The following is a 24,431-nucleotide window of genomic DNA, read 5'->3' as shown; positions in this document are numbered from 1 at the left end:
TCATTTAGCCCAGTAATCTTTTCAGATGTGACCATCCACCTTGAAAATGCCATTGCAAATTTTCAGTAATAACAACAGTATTAAAGCATTTTGTACTTTTTGAATGAAGACTTTTGCAAATGATCTTGTGAGACAATATTGACATTAGTGTACCACAGTTCCAAAGGCACGTGAAAATCACAATTAACACCTACACAAAGTTCTTGTTAAATGCAACAACAGAACCAGCAGGGAAGAGGGACTGCAGCTATCACGAATGGCAGAAGACTAATGGGAGATGGTAAACATGTACTTGAAATCTCTTGATAGGAAGAACAAGCGATGGAGTTGGATAAGAAGAGGCGCCACGCCGGTTGTATCTCTAAGCAACAGGCAATCAAACAGCCAGATAAGCATCTTCATAAAGTGCAACAGACTCGAATGCATGGGTCATAGCTGAAGAATCACTTCCTGGTTCAGCTTAGGCAGTAAAAATTTATGACCTACTTAAAAATCCTTCAAACCTAAAAATGTATTTTCCAATAGATTTGTTTTCTGTAAAGAATGTAAGCCATTTAAGGCATGCCTTGGTAATAGCAGGAAATGAGAATACTTACAGGAGTGGATGATAACACAAAAAAAAAAATGCAATGTTGTACATGAACTGTATTTACAATAAAATCTTTTGATTCAGAGCTGAGCTTAATGTAATTTTCTGCACATCTCAAAGGTGGGAGGAGAAGAAAGCATAAAACATCCTGCTTGCCTTGCTGGGCTCTGTCACGAGAGTAGCATGGGATCTCACAAAACAGCACATGTTTTTTCCTTGTGCCTTCTTTCCTCTGTAGCAGAACTCACAGCCCTATTCCATCACACATAATCTGACATATCTACCCTAATTTGGGCCAATAATTCCTGCATGGGAAAGAATGGGGATCAGACAATTTGAAGACTGCACATAGATGGTAAAGTCCCTGAACCAAAAATCAATTCAAATCCAAACTGTCTGGCAGTGAAGTTAAATAAAATACTGCTATCAGCATGTCCCTAACAAAATCCATGTATTGTTTGTAAGAAACTTATGAGGTGTTATAGCAAAACTGAGTCACTGCTGCACAGTAAATATATTTCCAGTGTCATAACCATGTATACAATTGACTTTGGCAATTTTAATATGGACACACATGTTAAAGGCATTACCAACAGAGCTTCATCACATTCACATGAGCCATTTCACATTAAGGCCCATCCTCACTTCAGCAAAGCTTGTTTAGCACAGAAGAGGTACAGCCCTCCGGGGTTCATTGTTTCTCTTGTAGATGGACTAGCACAGTTTTAGAGTGGGTTATGGTTACAGAGTGGTTGTATTTCAGCATTATTACACATCCCTGCCACAGGTAATGGCACTGCTCCATTCAGACACAAGAGGAAAGGAAAACCCACGCTGATAACCCAGCTATCTCCATCTGTATCAGCTGGCACGGGCACACTGAGAGTGAAGAACAGCTACACTGTTAATCACTGAATCTGAAGTGTCAGCTATGCAGACAAGCAGCACTCCTATGATTCAAGCTTGCAACCTTTTAGGGCTGATAGGCAAAGATGAACTACTAAAAGCAAACCAACCAACCTAATGCATTTGTTTTCTTCTGTATCACACCATTATTTTCCAAATTACTTTGTCATGTAGCAAAACAGAATTCCCTTTAAATAACCAGCATCAGATGTTTGTCTGAGCTCAATGTGAATTAATTTAACAAGTTTGAGAGATTTGAAATGGAATTTATAATCACAATCCTCAATATCCAAAGCAAATGTAGTTATTATTGAACTCAGTTATAAACACATCTAAGAAATATCCTGGAATACCTAAATAAATTAATTTGGCAAGAATGCAATATCTTGGACTCAGAATTTATACCACTAACAAACAGTCTGGAACAGGAGCTTTTAGTTTAACTCTCTTTAAAACAACTTTCGGAAACCAGTTTCTGTCTGTGTTACAGTCTCTTTTTACAGTTTAACCTCAATCCAATCAGCAATCTCCAGGGATTTTCAAATCACTGAAGATTAAAATCCTCTCTGACTTGACTGTTTGACTAATGCTGTGTGTTTAATAATTCTACTTGTGAGAGATATTATTTGACAAAACCCTGCTGTGTGGACACTTCAGAGGCTATACAGCTGTACCAGAATACAAAGCTCTGCTGTTCTTGTTTCTTCACATAGACTATACCCCACCACTGAGACAAAAAAGAAGAAAATTTTATAGTATATATATTACTATGTTGATATTAACATAACCATTGTAGTATTAAATTTACATGCCCTTTTAGAGCAGAGTAGTGAAAATGTTCCTATTACACAAACATTAGATAAACTATCCTGTTGTCTTGACTGTTCACAGAAATCAATTACATTTATGATTACATTTCAATGAAAGCTGTTTTATAAATGAGATGGAACCGTAATATTCTATGCTTTAGGCATTCATTAATAAAAGCATTTCAGTGTTAGTATTTGCAAATGGTCTGCTTTTTAGTTTAGGCAGTTTTTAGCATTCTCTAGCTCATGTTAAATTTAATGCAAATATTGTGTTCAGATCTTACCACCATGCTGTGACTTCACATTTGAGTGGTAAGAGGGGGGGGAAAAAAGTCATCTTTATGGTAGCTTTCAGTAAGTATTTGTATAAGACAGCACTTACCCTACTGTGCAGCTGAAAATGATGATATTCTTTCAAGTATATGGCAATAGTTAGTGAACATGTTACCAGACAAAAAAAGACAAGATTGATGAATATCAAAGAAAACATGAAATCAACATGTTTCTACCTGAGGTAGCATCAATCACCGTTGAACCTCCTCTGCGATCAGAAACTGGACGTGGTGACCCCGGCATGCTAACAGGTTCTGACCGAACTGGCTGAATCCTAAATAACAAGTTATAGTTACCACCTGTGTCACTGCTCATGAGGGCTGTAATTAAATCACAAACCTGAATCAGCTCAACCAATTAAGCAACTATTTATTTTTAAGTCAACCAACTGTTGAAAACTTGTGTTTTTCTTTGCTTTGTGGAGCCCAGATCTGGATAATCCATCCAGAGACAGACTGAGACTCTACACAAAATGAATATCCCCAAACTGTGTCTGGGCTAGAGCTCTCAGAAAACCTCAAAGGGAGAAGCTCACCCTATCCAAATGGGTTAAAAAGCCTCTATCACCCTCCTGAACAGCAGCATCTTCTTTGTCAGTTTAGGAGAAAAGACACATTTGTAATTGTCTGTTCTTTTTGTAAGAGACATTTATATTATTTTTAATTTCTGCTTTCTTTCTGCATATGTATACACATATACAATTAAAAAAATAATATATTTGACAGTCATATCCTTACTCGTGGGAGCACTTACATGCAAGGAGAAATCATACATTTCAAATCCATGTATTTTCAATCCAAGGACAATCTGCCCAGTTTTAATGGGATTAGTCATATTATAGATCTCTCGTTTTACTCATAAGAGTTTCAGATACAGTCCCAAACCAAGTCCATACCACAGAACTTTGGACTTCAAACCATATGCACAATCAGAAGCATGGAAACTCACTAAATCTTGAGCTACTGGACAGGACACAGAAACACACGGTGCATAAAGCACTTCTACAAAAATCAGTAGCTCTCAGTAAATATAAACCCACATTTACCTTCCTTTCCTTTCCTAGGTCAACCCCCTGCCCCCAATTCCAAACCAGATAATGTCCAAAAGAAGATGAATTAAATACATGAAAAAGAATTACGAGGAAGGAAGCAAAGGAAAGGGGAAAAAAACCAGGGAGGGGAAAAACATTCCAGAAGTTCACTTACTGTTCCAACACACTGACCACTTCACAGTCAGTATCTAAATCTATGGCATAAAGCTTCCACTCATGTCTGAGAAAATGAATTTATTAAGCAAGGCAGAAACTGTGAAAGGCAAGACAATGCTGAACAAGGCACCAGACTTTGTACTGTCTTTCACTGTCATTTACCCAAGAAGAGGTAGCAGAAAGGAATTTGAGCTGCTTGGCCTGGGTGAATTTTTATTGTTGTTGAGTCACATACACTTCTAAGACTTTCATCTGGACAAGACTGATGAAAACTATTACACGTTCTACACAGATGGCCTCATTTAAGCATGAGGCAAGTTATTCACACAACAAATGTGAAGCAGCTTGGAAATTGGTTTTATTTTTACCTGAGACTGTTGAGATCAAGATCATCTGTATCGAAGTCCAGAAGAGGCTGCGGGGTATCGCTTGGACCATGCGATTGCAGCACTGAAGAACTGGATGAGATGACAGTAGTTTGGCCTGAGGGATGGATTGTTTTGAACTGGAACTGTGGGCCCATCCACAGGCGTCGATGAGGCCCAGTGTGAGTCACTATTTCAACCTGGGGGAAGAGAATATGGGGAAATGCTTAACACAAAACTGCGGCTCAATAGAATGAATGGTTCCTTCAGTATGTTGAATTACCAGAATCCTGTTGTTCTCAAGCAAAAAAGAGTGTTTTGTGCCATCAGTTTGGAGGAATGTTGAATGGCAAAATTCAGGACATCTTTGCTAAAGACAGGATGCTCCAAGCCAAAGCCAAAAGCTTTTTGTAGGCCCTTGAAAGCCTGTCAACCACCAGCCTGAGGACACTGCATTCCAGTTCTTAAACTGTTCTGAAGATGAACACTCCACCCTGGCTATCACCTCACCTGATCCTGCTCTTCCTCCCCATGCCATTAGGAAACATGTGCCACTACAAAGCTACCCTGGTAGCTTTTCAGAGGGGAACACACTTCTGTCTGCATCTGCACAGAGCAGACCAAGGAATTGGAAGTCTACCTCCCCCAGATAACCTCAATCCTGACCAGGTCAAGGGATGCACCTTTTCAAAGCAAGCTGTTACAGCTTTGTTACAGCTTCTTTCTAAAAGTTCACACATTAAACAGCGCTGTTTCACATGTACAGAGGTGTGAGCTGTACTTCAAATCAAAGCTCCTAATTACTGTTGGCATATCTGAGGATACCACTGGCAGAGACCATCTTGCTGGGAAGCTACAAGACCTGAAGCAGAGAGCAGTGTGAAGTGCTCTGTGAGACATCAAGCAGCCTGGGTCACACTCATTACTATGCACACGTGATACAACATGTATGTGCAACACAAGGAGTTTAGAAGGGCAGCTACACACACGCATATATATGCATTTAACTGAAATTCTAACAGTTAAAACAGAGGTAAGGGTGTTTGCTTGCAATGAACAACCACACATAATAGGTGTACATGAGATATTTACTGTAAGCACATTGATGTGTAGATATACACAAAGACACAGAAGATTCACAGTTCCATGCCTACTTCCAAAAGGCAGAACACAGGTGGTGTGTCTAACTTCAAATATCCATATACACTCCAGTGAGAGCCTAGAAATGAACTTTCAATTATTTCAGTCAATGAAGCATCCAAAGTATTTTAAAAATGTCTTTTCACACTGATAACTATAAACCTGAGGAGTGTCAATTCTGGCAAACTTTTAAGTAAATCAACTATAGGAATGCAACCAACCATGAAAATTAAAGATGGTGACATTGCTGGAAATGTACATGATCAGGGCAAATTGGGCCATGTAATTTAAAGGGTAAACTAAGCATAAGTCTTCTGTAATACAGTCTGAAAAATCAAAAAGACCCTTTAAGTACCAGAAAAAGGAAATATGAAATGGAAATAATTAAGCTCTGGTGAACTCACAGTTTTAAGATGACAAAAACAGGCTACTGAATCCCTATTGATTTCTGCTAAAACAATGATCAGCTTCACAGCAAAAACTCAATTTAGTGAGGAAATTAATTAAAATACATTTTTATATATAGATGACACAGATGTGTACTAGTAGCGATCCTTAACTCTTTCAGAAGCAATTTTAAACACTGGATAATGTTGTTTAGTTTCTCTGCTAACGGAAGACATCAAATGCACAGCCTATTTAGCACTGTTTCCATCTTTGCATTTATCTTAGTGTAACTCAGACTGACTGCAGACGTTTCAGAGGCAAGTAGCTTTTATGTAGCAGTGTAAATTAGGCCACAGATAAAGTAATCTGTATATTTTAAGCTTGAAACCATCAGTGTCACAGAGCCGAGAGGTAAACAGATGCCTTTGCAATTTTACTGAGGCTACGGCCAGATGTTCCTATTCACTCTCCCGTTGTGTGCAGGACAAACATATTGTATCTACTTCACACTGACAGCACACATTACCCACTGTTCTAATTGAAAAGTTGAAGTGAAGGGCGATGTTTTTTCACTGCATGCTGTTACTGTTGATAACAACACTTTAATTTTGAAAAACATACTTGCACTTTAGGCTTAATCTGAAGTGGCTTGTGCAGAGAATGCTAGCATCTTTGTGCTCGAAAGAGCTATCAGCACTCTCTTCACTCAGAAAAATTAAGCATTCTGGAAGCATTCTCTGAATTGTTTGTATTCTGTGACATCACTTGGAGGTTCTTTTTTTCTTATATTTACACAGAAGAGGGACGGATGTGATGAAGTTCAAGAAGTTTTAAGTTCTTTTGACATCTTACATCTTTCAAGAATTAGTAATAAACCAACCCCCATAACGTATGTTTACCTTACTGTCTCTTTCCTGAGGCTGCACACTGCACCAGAAAGTGACGGAACGGTAAAATAAACTAGACTACCCAAACAGTACTGGAGAGGGTAGGTGGAAAACCACAGGTGCAATCTTGGCCTCACTGAGCTCAGTGATAAAATTCCTGTTGACTGCACTGATTGAGTAGTTTCACCATCTTTATGCTCTGACTAGGGACAGCATAAGCAAGTAAGAGATATCGATGTGCAGCCATAGCTGAGAACTCAGGCCAGGTAAGTGGATTCACATGAACAGATTCCCCAGTGAATGCCACTTCTGGACGGGTCCATGTGGAAACCTAACTTCTCATTTTAGGAAAATGCTGTGTATGATTTATTCACCAGTGGGAGAAGCAAATCACATCCATGAATATTTCATATTTATGCCATACACCCCAGCAACACATTTTATGCATCACTCCCGTAACAACACTGTTCATAAACCAAAGGAAAACCACCTAATTTATCAGGATGAGTTTCATATATTAGGCAGCCTGTAATCAGCCTGGTAAATCCAGAGCATTTGTAAATTTTACTTACTTATTTAACTCTTAACTTTTACTCCTAACAGGAACAAATTCTCAGTGTATTATCCATGACCTACATTCTTAAACTGAAATTATGTTTTGAGCCAAACAGTCAAGTATGTACCAAGTTCTTAAAGAGCAGTTTCACTGACTGAAACAAAGCAAGAATTGATAAAACTACAAAGATTTAACCGCACAGAAAAGTATCCTACCAAGCACGACCATTTTAGAGCACTGCATATATTTATATGTAGCCATAACTCACAGGAATTATCATCAGGAAATGCAGTAGCTGATAATCAGAAAAAGAAGGAAGTGAACCAGTTCATTTACCATTTTTATGTTAAAACACAGCAAGTATAGCACAGGTCACAACTGAAAAGGCTTCACCATTTTGCCAAGCCAACTTCCTTTATCCATGTCTGGAAAGGACCACGACAAAGAAGATGGAAGAGATGTAACTTTCTCTTGCCAAGTGAAACTTCCTACTTCATCGTGAACTTCCCAAGGATGTGTGTCAGTAATGATGGAGGCTTTATTTCATTTTTAATATAGCCTATATCATTCATATAAAATGTAAAGACCATTAAATTCACACCATGTTAATTCAGGGCTGAGGTCAACTTTGCACACAGCAATACCCATGGCCTGCTGGAAGCTTACTTTCCGTTTTGAGGAAAGTTGTGGATTTTACTTCCAGTGGATACTATTTCACTTCTGAACTGGAACACCCGAGAAAGCATACCTGTGAGAGCCACTCCTCATCCTCCTGCCCGCTGTGGTCAGATGCTAAGCTGTCGTATGACTCGTGCCGAGTGATCGGTCCAGGGCTCCCAGGTGGAACCACTGAAAGAAACCAGAAAACTGAAAAATCAGATTTACTGTTAAACGCTTTTTCAAAAAGCTTTTTCAGTGAGTTATTGGTACAGCAACATCTATATTTTCCTAAACCTGACAATATGTTGGAGCACTGAACGAGATCAAATACTGACATCAAAAGTGATGAAAAGATTTCCGTTCTTTGACTTGAATGTATACATACAGCCACTATGATAACCCAGTTGGCTCTTCTTTTAACCTTAACTACTCAATAAACACACAGAACAGCCCAATACAGATGACAACCATCTGCCTTGAGGAATTTACCACTGAGAAACACTGCTGTCAGTGATGTAAGCCTTTTCTACAGACTTTACAGAATGTGAACTGTGCTAAAGTGCACTGACAAAAGCTATCCCGAGGCACTGGTCCATGTACTGACTTTGAACACAAAGTACTTCCAAGACTTCATGAACTGTATTATCATTCTCAGTTCAACATTAACGTTGTTAATTTAAATCTGGCTACACAAACAACTTGATTTTTAGGATTTTTCTGTTTTTGCAATTTAATTGGAAGTACTTAATTATCATCTTAGTGTCACCTTTTAATTACGTGCGTAACATTAAGAATTCATAACAAAGTACAGTTTTATGTTTAATTTGCTGCAAAGACTAAATACTGAGACCATTTCACTGGACTGTAAAATAGCAACTCTGTATTTGTGGTTTGCAGTGCATTACAGTAATACTGCATCACAATTTTGGACAGGTAAGAAAGAACACTTTTTCAGATGTAGGTGACACTGATAACTAGAAAGACACATTAGTCCAAGCTGAGGGACAAATTCATCAGTGGCTATTAAACACAACAGTCCAGACCTCCAAGAAGCCCATAACCTCCAAACTCTTGGACACTGGGGACTTTGCTTCCAGTCATTACCAGAGATCTGAGGCTGGGTCATCTTTTGGTTTGACTCAACATCAGCTCTGCCCGCAGTGCCCACCAGCAAACTCTTACTGATAGTATTGTGAGAATCTCACATCACTGTAACTGCTTAAATACCTACATCTCCTGCTGTTTTCAAAAGACTGATACAAATAAATAACCTCACCTCACAGAGCTTTTTTTGTTTTAGAACAAAACTAACTTAGTTTTATTCCTCTAGCCACTGCCATTATTCGTCTTCATATGGACTCACTACAATAGAAAGATGCAAGTCCTTGAGCTCTGCAGACTGCATGATAGCCAAACCACTTTTAAAATGATTACCATATATACATCCAACTTGGGGGAAAATCACAACCTAGTGTTCCAACACTCCACAAAAAGAGAGAGAGAACTGGAGACTCATTATTGTAAAGAATAGTATTTCATGATGCCTGGTCTTTGAGACATTTAAATCTACTAGCAAAGCTTATAGTCTAGCTACTTTACAGCTGCAGCATTACGTTGCTCTATCTAAAACTTCCCACTTGAGAAAGCTGAAAGAGTTTAGAAAAGGCAAAATTCGAGCGAGTACCTCAGACAATACAGCAGGAGGTATCTTTCATTTTCTTGTACCTGCTTACTGTCAGGGTCCTGTTGGAGCCCTAGGTTCAATACCAAGAAACCATACCCACTTTGAGGGAAGAGCAGACACCACAAGAGCAAATTAAAAGAAGCAAATGCAACAAGGGTATTTTTACTTTGGTGAAACAAGAGAGTTTTATGCTATAGTGTTAAGATGTTGTACAAGCCTAAAATTAGAACCAAGATTTTTATATTCGTGTCATCTAAAAATGACTCAACATTTTTAAAATTGATTTTTAAAATCTGTATTATTACAAAGTTGACCTTTATGTGTCAAGTTTCCATCCACTACAAATTTTTACAGCCATGTTGTAAACCCCTAATAATAGGAGTTTATAATGGCAACGCAGACACAATTGTAACCATAAATACAGAACGGCGCCTCTATAATATAAACAGTGCAGGGTTTTCATAAATCCATACACTATATGAAATAAAGGATTTTCATCCTGTTTGTATAAGTGTGTATCTGAACCCACCCTCAGCTATGGAGCCATTTCTAACACCTCTGTATCATGGAGTGTCTGTATTTGGAAACTGCCATATACCAATTCAGTTCAGCGCCTGACTTATGAAAGAATTACTCAAAATGTTCTACATATTAGGACATATTCTTACAAAGTAAGTGCCAAGTTTTTCCCATGAGATACTGCCATATTCACTGAAATCACTAGAATCTATGCCTGCACGTGTGTGTACATACACACCTTGGCACCACAGGCGTTATTTCAGCAGTGTGTGTTCATCAGTTTTTCAAGATAATATAGAAACTACATTAATCTGATTCATTACAACCGTGACAGATCTAATTCGATGACTTAAGGATGTGTCTATCCAGCCCATACCAAATTCCTATTAAGAAAATACACATACCTTCCTGGATTGCAAACAGCTGAGGATTCACAGTAAACATCAAATACGAAACTGTAATGCCCACACTTCTTCCTTACTGGTGAAGTTTGTATTTGAAACTGATGGAACAAACCCATTATTTTGACGCGTTTTGCTGTTGCCCTAATCTTCCCCATATCTCCCGACTCCCCTGCAATAAATTCTACTGACTGCAGCAACGCCGGTTTCTGAGGGCACAGCTGATCAAGTGCAGGCTTTCCTGTTATTGAACTCCGCTAACAAACTGTTCATGACTCTAGCAGATGTTTTTGCTTTCAAACCAATGGGAACTTTATGGACTGTTCTGAATTTTTTTTGTTCTTTCTATCCCAGGGGCAACTACTAGAGCTGTCAAGATTAGGGAAGCTGCTATTCAGTGACTAGCTGCAAAAACGCTAGCCCAGGGAGCAGCATTCACCCTGCCTTGTCACTGTATTTCTCCATTGTGTAATACTCCTACATTCTACTGGAGATTCAGGATGCCTTTACAGTAAGAAAGAAATTCAGATTTAAGAATACTTTTGGACCTGGGCCTTCTCCTGAGGAATCACAGCACTGCAATAACACACGTCCCAGTGCAGCTTCAGAGCGCGGCATTAACTCTTTCTACCAAAAAGTGACGACATGCTGAATTCCACAAAAAAGCTCTGCCTTAGAGTTCACCAGCAGGGCAACAGTGATAAAGCCTTAGCTGAGGTCAAACCTCGGTAATTTATTTTGCTATTTAATAAAACAGCATTTATGTACCACACCTATCACAAAAGCAAGCATTTAAAGAGAGTCTGGTTTTGATAGCAGGATCCCGTAACGATGGTCCCAGCCTTAACCAGACACAAGGCAAGCTCGACTCCCACTGCCCTTCACGGGAGCATTCAGACTTCTCCGAGATATGACCTTACAAGACAAGTGATCCTTGCTGGAGATTTGCCATCGCTGTACTGCTTATTACAGATACACATATGGTCAGTTTTTTCAAGTTAAAAACGCCCTTGAAGTTATAGGAACAAGAACGTTCTAAAAATGTAAACCCGATTCGCTCTCCATTTCTGGGTCACACACCTCTTGCATTGCTATCACGTTTCAAGAAGGCAAGATTAATTTATGCCCTGAGGGGCATTTCCAGGAATTCAAGCTCGAAAATAATCATTTATCTTCCAGCTTAAATCTTTGAAAATTTGAATTCACACTGGAAATTATGGCAGTCTCTGACACAACAGCGAAGCTATTCCAATGCTATAACAGGGTTTTTTCAATTTCCAAATAATTTCACTATAATGCAGGACAGCAAATAATCCAGTTCAAATTCTTCAAAAGCTCTGCAGCAAGTCCTGTTCTTTCTTGTGCTCCTGTAATCTCTTTCATTGAGAAAGTCACAAATGGCATGCACAAATCAGAAGCGAGCAAACCCTTGCTGCACAGAGGTATTTTACTGGCAACTGCAGGTGTTTAGTACCTACCTAAAATAATCAATTCAATGCTTTGTGTCTGAGCTATGTCAATTTTTAACTTTTTGCTATTCTTACAGCAACATCTGGAACAAACATATATCAAATATCAGAACACAACTGAGTTTGTTTAACCTAGAAATACACAAACATACAGAAATTTGTACAATTACCCGTGGAGTGAAAAAGTACAAAGAAAATAAGTGTTTATTAAAAACCTAAGGTGAGAATTATAACGTACAACTTCTGTTTATGCAGTATAACAGGATATGAGTTTCTAGAGCCTGCTTATAAATGCAAAAAACTCCATAAGCAAGCATTTGAGGTCACTTTTTAAGTGCTACCTACAGCAAAAGCCAGAGCATTGCCATAAATACTTGGCAAGGGGCAAAAACCATCTTTGAGCTGCTCAAAAATATTAGTGGCACCTTTAATCTCTGTCCTCCCTCAAGTGAAAAGTGATCTACGTCAGCTCTAAGTCTGGAATATATTCCTGTCCCTCCATCTTGATTTGCTCTACTGAACCACATTTAACTGAGGAAAAACAGAGTTTCAATGAAAACTGTTGTCCTTCATCTTCTTTCATGACCTAACCACTATCATCTCATTTTCTACCCTCAAAATCAAAGGTGCAGGTGCTTACCCATAATCTAAGGTAAATTTTTGAAGTTTACAGACTCCCTTCTCTGCAATTGCAGGATTAATCTTTATACTATATTGAAGAAAGATTATTATAAAGGCAAAGGTCTGAAAAGCCCCACATTACAAAGTTAGTCATTTGTGTGATAACTGATAGTGCCAGGAAAACTGCACAGAAGTGACTGCTGAGACAAAAGTTTCAACACAAGCCACAACAAAGGCTGAAATTCAGGTGAGCTGATATTCCGCTGGAACTCCAGGTCCTGATTGACACAGTTCAATGATTAAGTATGAGAGAAAAATACATTGTTTTGAAACATTTCTATTATACTTAGTAATAAATGAAGAAAACAGTTTATATTAACCTCAGATAATTTGCATAGACATTCCTGACACGTGAACGAGACCCAGACAAATACATATGCTTGATGAATATTGGAATTAACAAGCAGTGGTTTTGCTCATGGATGGGCTAATTATACCATAAATACCTAGACCTAAGACAAATCTTCATTCATTCAGAGATTATAAATTGTCATCTTTCAGCAGCATAAAAGTGTTGGAACAAAGAAAGGCTACAGCTCAATTGTAGCGTGCGCACTTATGGTTTTAATTTGTGAACAATAAATCATTAGTTTTACTTAGTTTTGTGTACTTCTTGAACCAAAAGGTTTTAATTTTCTCATTTATATAAATAAGCTTTACACAATTCAATTTAATTGAGAGTTACATATGAAATTCTCAATGTGCTCTTCTCTAAAGGATGTATGTTTGTCCAAATTGAGAGCAAAGGCATTTGCAGACTATAAAGACTGTTTGCTCTGTGCTGCCTGCTGTACACATGTCTGCAGACAACCAAAGAGCTTTCCTTTATTTCAGCTGAATACACAGAATTTATAATTTGAAATAAGATTCTAAAATCTGGTAGAAACAGAAACAACATCCTCCCAACTGATTCATTAAGTCTGAAGTCTGACCTACGTCCACATGCAGCCTCTAGTGATGTCCAGACAAACAGGTACACAGAACAAAAACTGTATACCCCTTGTTCTCATACAAATCACACACATCTGATTTTGATGCTTCTTCTGTGGTTCCTAAGTTACACGTAAAATGATCATAGGTAGTATAGAGACCTGAGGTAGTCACATGCTTGTCAACAAGCTTCAGGAGTACTTCTCTTAAAATAAGCTCCACAATCTGAATGATTTACCTCATGCTACTTCTGGAACCGCTGGTGCATTAGTTACATCACGTTACCCATGGCAAGTAGAATGTGATGGTTCTGGTTTAGGTCTACATGCAGCCGCTTCAAATTCAACAGGTTCACCTTTTTTCATGTATTAGATGTGATCTCACTTCACCAGAGGTTGGTTTCAGTATCCCACAGTCAGACTGGCCATGTAGTTCCAGTCCAACAACTGCCTAGTGAGTTTTACCACATGCATGTTCCTAAATCTTCTCTTACAGCACATCCCTCTATGCGCTGCTGGCTTTACCACTGCTCAAGTCTGACAATAGACTGAAGACCAGATTTTCATTTTAGACAGAATGCTTACAGCCATCTTTAAAATAAACTATTTGTAGTTTGGTGATATGCTCTATGTGTTTTTACTTGTGGCTGTATGTTACAGAATAAAGTTCTGGTTTTAATGCATTTTCAGCTCGTAAACTTCTGCAGGAGCATGCCATGCAAATCAAAATTGCCTCTTTTACCCAAAACTTCTCCCCACTCTTTTTTTTTTTTTTCCCTGTTACGACTTTCTGAGATTCTTGTATGTGTAAATATCATGAAATTAAGCTTAAAAGCCCCCTGTAAACCAGGAGTTTAGTCAGACTAACAGTTATTTCACACCACCAACTGACTTACAGATTTATTCATTCATTATTTATGTATTACCCACAGTTTATTAGGTGCTTTATAGACCATCCATTCTCTGTATCAGCACTTTAATCTTAAAGGAATAGGTAGGTTTGTAATCAGGATATGAATTCTCCTTAGATTTTCCCAGCTTTGAGGACTGCTTTACTTGCTCCTACTTTACACTGGTCTGACAGTCAGCAGCCTGGCTTTTTTTCTTTTTCCCCCAAGAAGATACTGATTAGGTGTCCAGGCTTCACCATTACTCCTGGTTGCATTGCAAGACTGGTGTATTTCACTGTGCCTTAACTCCAGCTTCTGTTTCTAAATTTCCCATTGGAAAACAGTCAAGTACAGTGAACTTTCAAAGCTGGGCAGAGCTAGCACCCGACATTACTCACAGTATGGAGCATCTTAAGGCTGTTCAACACTTCAAATGCTCAGACTGTGAGCAGACTATCATTCTGTACCAAAGGATAACATATATATTCTTTCCTGAGTTAAAGAATAATTTCAACTGCACGAACCTATGGCAAAACCCATCTGATGGCCATCTTTAAAGAATTATGGAAGAGGTAACTATTTCTATAATTCACTGACTTCAAAAGTATGTTTGACATTATTGTCGGGAAAATTATGTTAACCATGGATTACTGTTACAATCAAAGTATGTAGTGAGAAGTCAAGAGGCTTAGTAGTAAATTTTCAAAGCGGTGCGTGGGGATTTACCCGTTTGACTCCCATTAACGTCAATAGGAGTCGCGCGGCTAAATCCCTGTACACTGCTTTGAAAACTGACCCCTTCGTGTTGATGGACCCCTCTCTAAGAAGTTCCAGATGACCATGTAAGAATAGTAAAGAACTATTTCAGCATGTGCCCTTGTTCATTATTGTTGTTTGTACACATCTGAAAGTATTTTAATTCCTATATGCAGTGCTGTTTCCAGCGTTTAGTTTATAAAATATGGATTAAGATGGGCAAGTACTGAGTTAATCTGAAGACGCCGTGCACATGCCCAGGTGTACACATGTATCAAACACTTGACATACATTGCCAGCATCTAATGCACCTTACAGAGTTAATTTTTATCCACCTTGTCTATATAATTTCACAATTATGGCTGGAGAATACATCAGGATTTACTCCACTGTTCGTATGCAGTGATGCAGCTCCTTCATGAACTGCCCTTCACCCTGTTCCCATTTACCCCAATCAGTCCTACGTTCAGCGAGAAATTCAATTTGCTCTCCTCTACCACTCAGCCTTGTTTCCTGTAGGGAGCAGGAAGCGCATGTCACAGTTTTAGGGAAACATAGTTTTCCCTTAAAAAAATACCATGAACTACGATTTCATTAGAAACACCTTTTCTGGAAGGGGAAGATGATCCAGATTAGTTTGAAATCTGTTATGCCTCCAAGTATAAGAAGCAAACCTGGAAACTGCGTTTCCACTGTGCATGACTACTACCAGAAAACCCCAAATACATGTAACAATCCTGTAAGAGAAAGGCATCCTTGGAATGAATTGAACTCAAAATTTTTCAACTGCTGACATAAAAAAATACATATACATCTTAACAGATTATACATATTTAAGATCTGCAACAGTTTTAAACACAGTAAAAAATTCCAGCTACTAAATATTTCTTAAATTGCACAAATTCTTCTACAACATATTTTACCTTTATCACTTCATACATATATATACCCATATTTTCATATAATTGGAGAGAATACCTGAGTCAAGATAAACATCTAATTATTAATTTTCTGAAATTCTGAATCTCACTTTTCTGTATAGAAATGTCCTCCTCAAAATCTCAAGGAATTGCAATTTTTTCCCCAATGATGTGGATTTTTAGAGGACATCTGCACAATTCCTTTGAAACTAGCAATGCACAGACCCAGAAAGTTCTTTCAAAAAGCATCTTGTATTCTTTTATTGTGTGGCAATAACAAAGTAGAATTTCATGACAACAATACACTAGCTAGAGGCAATTTCAAGTAGAAAGAATAATAATGGCAAACTGAGAATCTAAAATATATATATATAAAATCCCATCTGTATAATAAAGTTTAACATATGTACCCAAGTAACTACATGAAGTTTCAGCTATATGCTGGTTGTAGACAAAATACCAAAACAACATAACACAGTTTCCCACCTTCAAGTGGATTGTGCTAACAGCTAACCAAGGGTTAGCTGCAATACTCTTGACAGGAGTATTGCAGCTAATAGGAGAGCAGAGGGAGGGGAAACTTTGCAGAATCATCCAAATGTAACATGTCTTGTGATCAGGGACTCACTCAATCTACCAAAAGGCTGGTTTCGCAGCCACTCAGATGAAGCTTTACATTTGCCTTCCTGCAGCTTTGCCATTCCCATCTCCCTCACTCCAGCTCTGCACACATGGTATATATTTTCCTGCAGTTTTAAGCCCGTAACACTCCACTGAGACTATTCTGTGGAAAGCCCTCATCTGTGGAGCACAGGTACACCTGAAAGGCCAGTAGTTTAGGCAACATTCATACAATCACTACATAAAAATAATAGCAGTTTAAAACAACCCCCACACCAATCCTTGCTCCAACTCCTCTCCAGGCTTCACAGCACAGCAGCTCATATAAACTCAAGTGGGCTTCACCCACTTCAGGATAAGGTCAGAGAGCTTTGTTTAGATAGCCTTCATCGCGGATTATGTTAAACTGCCCAATATTGCTCTGAAGTGCTGCAGAACCAGTAAAGCCCAGCAGAGACACCATAATGGGCAGCCGAAAGCACTGACTGCTGAAACAGCTCTGACTGCGGCCATGCAGAGATGCCACAGAAACAGAACAAAAAGGCTTTGAACACCTCGTAACTACATGATAGCGTAATTGTTGTTACAGAACAGGCTCTGGTTTTGATCAGTTTTATTATTTGAAATTAAGCTTCGTTGTGATAGACATTGAACATACGCATAGCAAGATCAGCTCTCGCCTCCCAGAACATGCTACATACACACACACTCTAGTTGTGGATATAGTGGGGTATGTACCACAACATATATTCTTTCACATGAGTGTGAGAGAAAGAATACATGATTAAATATGCACACACAGAAGAGTGCAAGAAGAAAAACAGAGGTAGGAGGCTGAGAAGTGGTAGAACACTAAATATAATTATCAGTCCCAGTTCATTAGCCTGTTACCAGCCCACCATCATGCTCTGCTGCCCAGGGAAAAAGGTTTGTAGACCAGAATGACCAGATCCCTTACTGTGTCTGCTCAGTGCAACTTGTATGGCAGCAGTTTGGCTGTGATTACAGGCATTGTAACTTGTTTTTCATAGTATCTGTCTTCTTAGCACACATTGACACAGTTATTTAGTACACTCTCCACTGTTAACTCTCAGTCCTGCTTTCTGCTGCACAATATTCACTAGCTCGATGTATGTAATTTTTATTTCCATCAATGGAATGTATGAAAGGAATCTCAAATAGGCCATAAAGAACCGCAATGTTGCTTAGAGACAAAACTCTTGCTCAGGGTGCATAGCTTTCATTAGAGGGAGCAGGAAGTGCAAATATGATGTCAGAGTTAGAGAGATTATCTGTATAAATTGTGTTATCACTTAGCCCAAACAAACAGTGAGGAAAGGCTGACCTCCTTCCTTTGAAGACAATGAATAGTTACTAAGTTTGACTTCTAATGAAAGTCATTTTCAGGAAAACACCAGATATGTACAACAGTTGGTCCAGAAATGAAAATCTATTGTAACAGCCAGAAGTCAAAGGCAGCTATAAATAGAGACCTTAATCTTTTCAAGAATCCCTTAACGAAGTCTATAAAACTGATTATATCTTCAGGCCTAACTCAAGTGCAAATTCTTACTAAGAAATAAGTAACAGCCCTGCAAGTATTACTTGAAGACCAGTACAGGAACAAAGAACAAGAATAGAGAGTGCTGGTTTGAATCCTAACATCATAGAATATGAATTACATTGCATTTAGAATAAACTATTAATGAGACAGCAGAAGCCTCAGCTACGTGTCCATTTTTCCGAGAGAGAAACAATTTCCAGAGGCAGTCAGAGTGGGATAAAGACACACTGCATCATTCCTTTTAACACAATAGAAATGCTCTTTGATTATTTAAAAGCCAATTGCAAAGATCTATCTTCAATACCTCCTATTGGAGGTTTAAATAGCAAAGAGGTGCAAGTACACTTACCAGCAACACTGTAGTAAAGTAGAGACTTTTGTTTTAACAAAATCTATATTTATACGATTACATTTCCTATGGTTGAGGGCAGCTGTAATTAATGGATTTCCCTCCTTCCCCTAATGCAGTCATTTGTCAATTTAAACACAGAATGTCCAATCAATTTTGATGTATTTAGTAAGCAATTTGTCAGAGTACTGCATACCAGTTAATATATTAATTCTTGTCATTGGCCTGCTTCTGACAACTGCAGGTCATCTCCATAAAATTGGTCCTGATGAGCCAAAACTTTTTGCCTGGAACGTGAAGGTGCCCTTGCGAGAGCCAGAGGAGAGAAATCATATCTCATTTTATTCAATATCTTTTCTGGTCAGTTTTTGATCTGATTTCAAGGTTGGGGTTTTTTTTCATTAATGTGTTAATATTTCAGATATTTCAACTACAGTCCCTTCCTCCAGTGTGATGAAAAAGTGAATTCAAAGAGGAAGGGTGAGGAAGAAAGGAAATAAGAAGCATGAAATGAGGAGGTATGATTTTTTGTTGTTAAGCAAATTTACCTATTTTCCTTGCAATTCCATTATGTGCCATGCACATGTCTGTATGAATTCAAACATGTTAAAATGGAAAGTACAGAAGTTAGACATATGAAACACAGGTTAAGTCAATCAAATATGTAAGAATGTGGGTCATGGTAATAGAAAAGTATTCATTAGAAAAAAAAACCTGAACACAAACAGCAGGTTATCAGGGCCAAGGAAAGTACATCTTAAAAGCATGCTTCGAGAGTTTATACTACCAGAAGCATCTTAATTCCTAAGTACTAAACAGCAGGAAGCAAGTACTATTTAAAGAATAAATAATAATGAAACTTGGCAAGTCTCTGAAGAAAGGCATATCCTTTACATGACAAGCTCCTGTGGACACCAGAAACCCTCCTATGCATGCACACAGTGCTTTGCACAACTCTCCTCCTCTCCAAGGTCTGCTATGACAGTCCTGTGGTGATAGTGTAACACCAGGTGATGATATTTATAAGATAGGAAAAACGTCTAGGACGAATAAAATGTGACTTAAATTTCCTTCTTCTGTTGTGATTAGATTTAGGAGTTGCTCAGAACAAAGGAAATAAAGAGGGAATACTAGAGACACAAATAAGTTAAAACACTGTGTATTAGATCTGAGTGGGGTCAGAGAGAAACATGTAACACCCAGCACAGAGGACCTGAGGACTGTAGTACATCCAGGCCTCTGCAGGATGGACTCTTATGAAAACAACAGTAAGCCCGAAATCTGCTCTGTTAGAAGGTGAGGAGATTCTCCAGACTGCTTATTTTTACTCTCAAACTGCAAAAAGCCTGAAGCAGTCAGGAGCAGGGTACCCATGCTTCCTGCAGGCCAGCAGGCTGCGGGATTTAACATGCACGTTCACTTTTGAGCCATGAACTTACAGAAAGGTCCAAATCTGTTGCTATCCAGTTCCTCACCTCTCTGCAGTGAGCCACAGCTGTGATAAAGCACTCAGGTAGATACGAACTGTGCACTCTGATCCAGGTTTCTGCAGCAGATGTCACAGATGACCTCAAAGCAATGAAACAGCTGTGCTAATCCACTTACAAATACCCTTGGGATAAAGGTCTTGGACACTTGCTGTACAAAATATTTCTTCAAACAATGGTTCCTTGTTAGTTCCTTATTAGCTGTGGGTATAAGTTTCAGATTCTTTAAAAATATTAGAAGCTGAACTGTGTGTAAACAACTGAATGCAGCGTTTTTAAAATATTCTCTTTTTATCACAAGAACTCACTGGCCTACTTCATGCTTTTCAGAGACTAAGGAAGATTTTGGTGCTGTGTTTTGGCATCAAACTGTATCTCTCTGCAGACCTGCACAGCACAGCCCTCCAACCAGAGCGCCAGACGTTTCATTGTTCTGTCCGTCTGCTGACAGAGGTACTCTGTGCTAAAAAGCACACTGAGTATTTTTCAATGACCCAGGGGGCAAAGGTCACTTATTATAAATGGATAATGAGACCTAATGCAATGTTCTGAGTGTGGACAAAGAAAGGGTCTATCCATACCCCCTTGTGACTTGGTCATTCAGGCTTTTATTTCCCCTGCACACTTAATGGAGCCAAACAATTGGCAGAAATGCTATGCAGAAACTGAGAGAAACTGCTGTATTCTACCTCTGATAGACAGATACAAATAGTGACCCTGAAACGGCGCCAGAATTCCTCTTACCACTAACGTGGCAGACAGATGTAACATTCACCCTAAACCCCTATTTACCCATTTGCTGGCAATTAAACTTACTGACGGAAGTGATAGCACATCAAACCACAGGCTTCAGTTAATGTCAGCCCATTACATTGCTGCAGGTAAGCAGAGCCAGATAACTTCGGTTTAGCATGTATTTAATAGGGGGAAGCCAACAGGTGTCTTGGACTCTTTTGTGGGAATCCTGCTCTGACTCCATTTTTTCCAAAACTTCATTGAGTAGCTCCAGATAGAATAAATCCAGATGATAAATAAAACTTCAAAGATCAGATATACACAAATTTACCCATTAACGCTGGTTTTACTATGTTCTATAGATACTTGCTTGTCTCTAGTGTTTATAATTCTATTTTTCTTTACATGTCATACCCATCTTAAAAAAATCCTAATATGTGAAATAAAGCCTGATTTTAAAAGTCTTCACTGTAATTCAAATAATTCAAAATCATTATTTTGCTGCAATTTAGCTACAACTCACTCTTCTTCCTTTAAGCAGTTCTCAACACCAAACCATTTGACATGCATAGTACTTGAGCCATTAATGAAACACACAGAGTGAACCACATCCATCCCTGATTTCGGACTGTGGAATAAATGTGATCTGTGTATGTAAGCTTTGGTATTCAAAGAAAGGTTTTTGTTGAGACCATATCATCACACTACATTGTTTTTAGTTTCACCAGAAACTAAAAAGCAAACAAACTACTTTTACAAAATGCCCAGAATTCTCCAGAGAGTATTCTGTGCCCTTGGACCCATCCTGAAAGAACTGCATGCTGCACACAGTAATTTATATATTCATATGTTCGATAGCATGCAGGAGAAATAGCTGAAACCAGTATGGATGATAACGACATCTTGAAACTAGAGGAGAGAATCTGGGCAGGGGGAGAAAGGGGAAGAAATTTGGCCCAAACAGCAAAGCTGCAAGGACCCACAAACACAGGTAGTGTCGTGAATTAAAGCTGGTTTTGGAGACTGTTTCAAGACTACTCAGTAGCAGCAGCAACAATGGTGCATAAGCAATGGATAAAAATACAGATACCAAAATGAGTTATCAGCACCGTAGGCAGACTACGTGGCAGCAGTAATGTTAAACTACAATATGAAACCAGACCTATGCTCTATAGTTAACAGTATTTATTAAAGGTTTGATATAAAATACAAATATATTTATTGACCCAATTGTACTCAACGCTTCAAAATACTTATTTGAAAATCGAGCTACAGGCTCGCACATCTAATTTTAGACACAGTAATTTGAAAATACAGACCCATATCTGTATCATAAACTATTATACAACCAAAATATATCCTTGCAATGACCTTTTATTTCAAAGCAGAACTCTCACATCTGTATGTCAAAGTAAAATAATGCAGGGATCTAGCAAAAAATCTGGCCCAAAGGCACATCTAACACAGCGTTGTGCACTATTAATTACCTTTTCCATATTCTTTTCTACTTTTTGAGTTTTCTTCCTTTTTCTATGCAGCATGGAACAAGGAAGATAATAACCTTGTGGGTTCCCACAACATTTTGAGCTCGGAGCACATGCAATAGATGGAAAGGTAGAAGCAACAGATCTAATCTGGCACCAATGTCACTTTTACCAGTCATGTTCAAACTGCCTTTTGGCCCAGATGTCCACTTTCTGCATTTTAAAATGCCTGTGTCACATCATGTGGTGGTGTTGGCTGCACTGACAACTGTGCAGAGGCTCTAGTTTCCCCATGAGTACCTTTACATATGCCAAGAGTTGTTCCCTTGTGAAACTTTGACTGCTGTATCACTTCCATCTTGACTGCATTCTAGATAGAGAATTGCTACTTACTGTTACTATTATTTTCTGAATGGTCAAAATAAAAAATAATACTCATTTATCCATAAAACCAATATAAAATACATAGGTTTATATAATATACATATACCATATACCTATGTTTCTGAATATGCAACGCCATGCATACTGGCTCCTTACAAACGATGTGGCTGGATAAGACAGAGGACTAGACAGGTGGGCAGCCATCACTGGAAGCAATGCCAAGGCTCCCAAGGGAAGCAGCTGTCTGAGACTCTGGCTGGAAGTAGCCCAGCAATCAGGAGTTCCAGGGGAAAGGAAAAATGCAGATGCACTGGCTTGTCACCGAGTACTGAATTCATGAGAGGAAACGGCTAAAAGCATGAGAAGAAATGAGGTGAAGAAACCTTGAGGACTTCAGGGGATCTGTTAGGTCACACTTTTAAGGCTAGCCAAACACTCACATTTTGGCTATACAATAGGCTCATAACTTTGATTCATATCAGAAATATACTTACAATCACTACCATTACTAATATAGTTACATCAGCCCTATTCTGGGGTTGAACACATTCTGAAATAAACACAGGCTGAAAAACTAACTCAGAAAGTCACACTCAGCTTCAAATGTGCACATAAGACAAGACAAAAAGTTGTCAGCTACTTACAGCCAGCAAGAAGATACTGGTAATACTGCACAGCATCTGCAGCCAGGAGCAGTGGATGGTTTGCATTAAATGGTGGTTGGAGTTCATTCCACTGAGGAGTTCTGAGGTAAAACACAAGACTATTAATATTTTAGCTAATACAGAGAATGTAAATCAGTGTTTCTGTCATCACATGTAATTATCTATACAAGCTCACAAAATGTTTGTAATTATTTAAATTAGCTTGTTCAAACACTGCAATACACCACAGGCACTTGAGCAGCAGGACCAAATAGCACAGATTGTGAGGCAAAGACAATACTTTTTTGTTGACTGCAACATGGATTGCTCACGATGAAGGTGGTTTAGATTAAGTTGGTAAATATGTTTAGGACCCTTGTATGTCATGCTGACGTTATATAAACACACAACAGAAACTGGGGAGCTTTTCTGTTCTGTTAACTAGCACTACTTCGATACTGTAAAGTCATTGAGCATTTACAAACTGTGAAAATAAAGCTGTGTAAAGTTATGGACTATTGATCCAATTAGAATTTTCAATTCCATTACAACCTACTCATTTCAACAATAATGGTCTAGAAGTCTGTGTTGTAATTTTAATTAGGGTGGGCCATTCCTAAATAGCTTGGTAAATCAAGTATTGATCAATCTAGTCCAGCCATAAGCAGCACTAAGGAATATAGGAGCCAAGAAAAATCGATAGGGAAATATTTTAAAATGTCAAAAGCACTGACAACACTTTCTCATCAATTTTTGTTTACTTTCTTCTGCATGTCAGGAATAATTTCTTCAACTGTCTTAAGAAATGCTACCTTCAGCTACTTACAGGATAACTTGCCTAATTCTCTGCAATGCTTCTTCGTGGAAACTTCACTCATGACTCATGGCAGAATTTTGTACTTTAACACTATTAAAATGATTGTTTCTAGTCCTTATGTAAAAACTAAATTACAATCTGATCATTTAAAATCACCAATTGATAAGGATCTCTATTGATCCGTAAACACATTCATGTACCTCCATGTTTATAGAAGTATTTAAATGCTTAGCTCCCCTTCAGACACGTAAGCACTAA

At 38.4% G+C, this 24,431-nt stretch overlaps 1 protein-coding gene across 1 annotated transcript in view; it reads right to left on the bottom strand.

Moving 5' to 3' along the window:
* The window catches only part of LOC104401769 (breast carcinoma-amplified sequence 3-like), a 236,739-nt gene that overhangs the window by 186,469 nt on the left and 25,839 nt on the right, over positions 1 to 24,431 (bottom strand). Inside the window, exons 6-9 of the mRNA XM_010009454.1 lie at positions 23,357 to 23,457; positions 7,928 to 8,028; positions 4,213 to 4,409; positions 2,814 to 2,911 (exon numbers count right to left, since the gene is read on the bottom strand). Of these exons, the coding sequence (XP_010007756.1) occupies positions 2,814 to 2,911; positions 4,213 to 4,409; positions 7,928 to 8,028; positions 23,357 to 23,457 (497 nt within the window). The remainder of the gene's footprint in view (positions 1 to 2,813; positions 2,912 to 4,212; positions 4,410 to 7,927; positions 8,029 to 23,356; positions 23,458 to 24,431) is intronic.

Source organism: Nestor notabilis, unplaced genomic scaffold (genome assembly GCF_000696875.1).
Source record: "Nestor notabilis isolate BGI_N333 unplaced genomic scaffold, ASM69687v1 scaffold8792, whole genome shotgun sequence".
In the NCBI taxonomy this organism is placed as follows: domain Eukaryota; kingdom Metazoa; phylum Chordata; class Aves; order Psittaciformes; family Psittacidae; genus Nestor; species Nestor notabilis.
The sequence above is the reverse complement of the archived record's forward strand: the minus strand, read 5'-3'. Positions and strand labels throughout refer to the sequence as shown.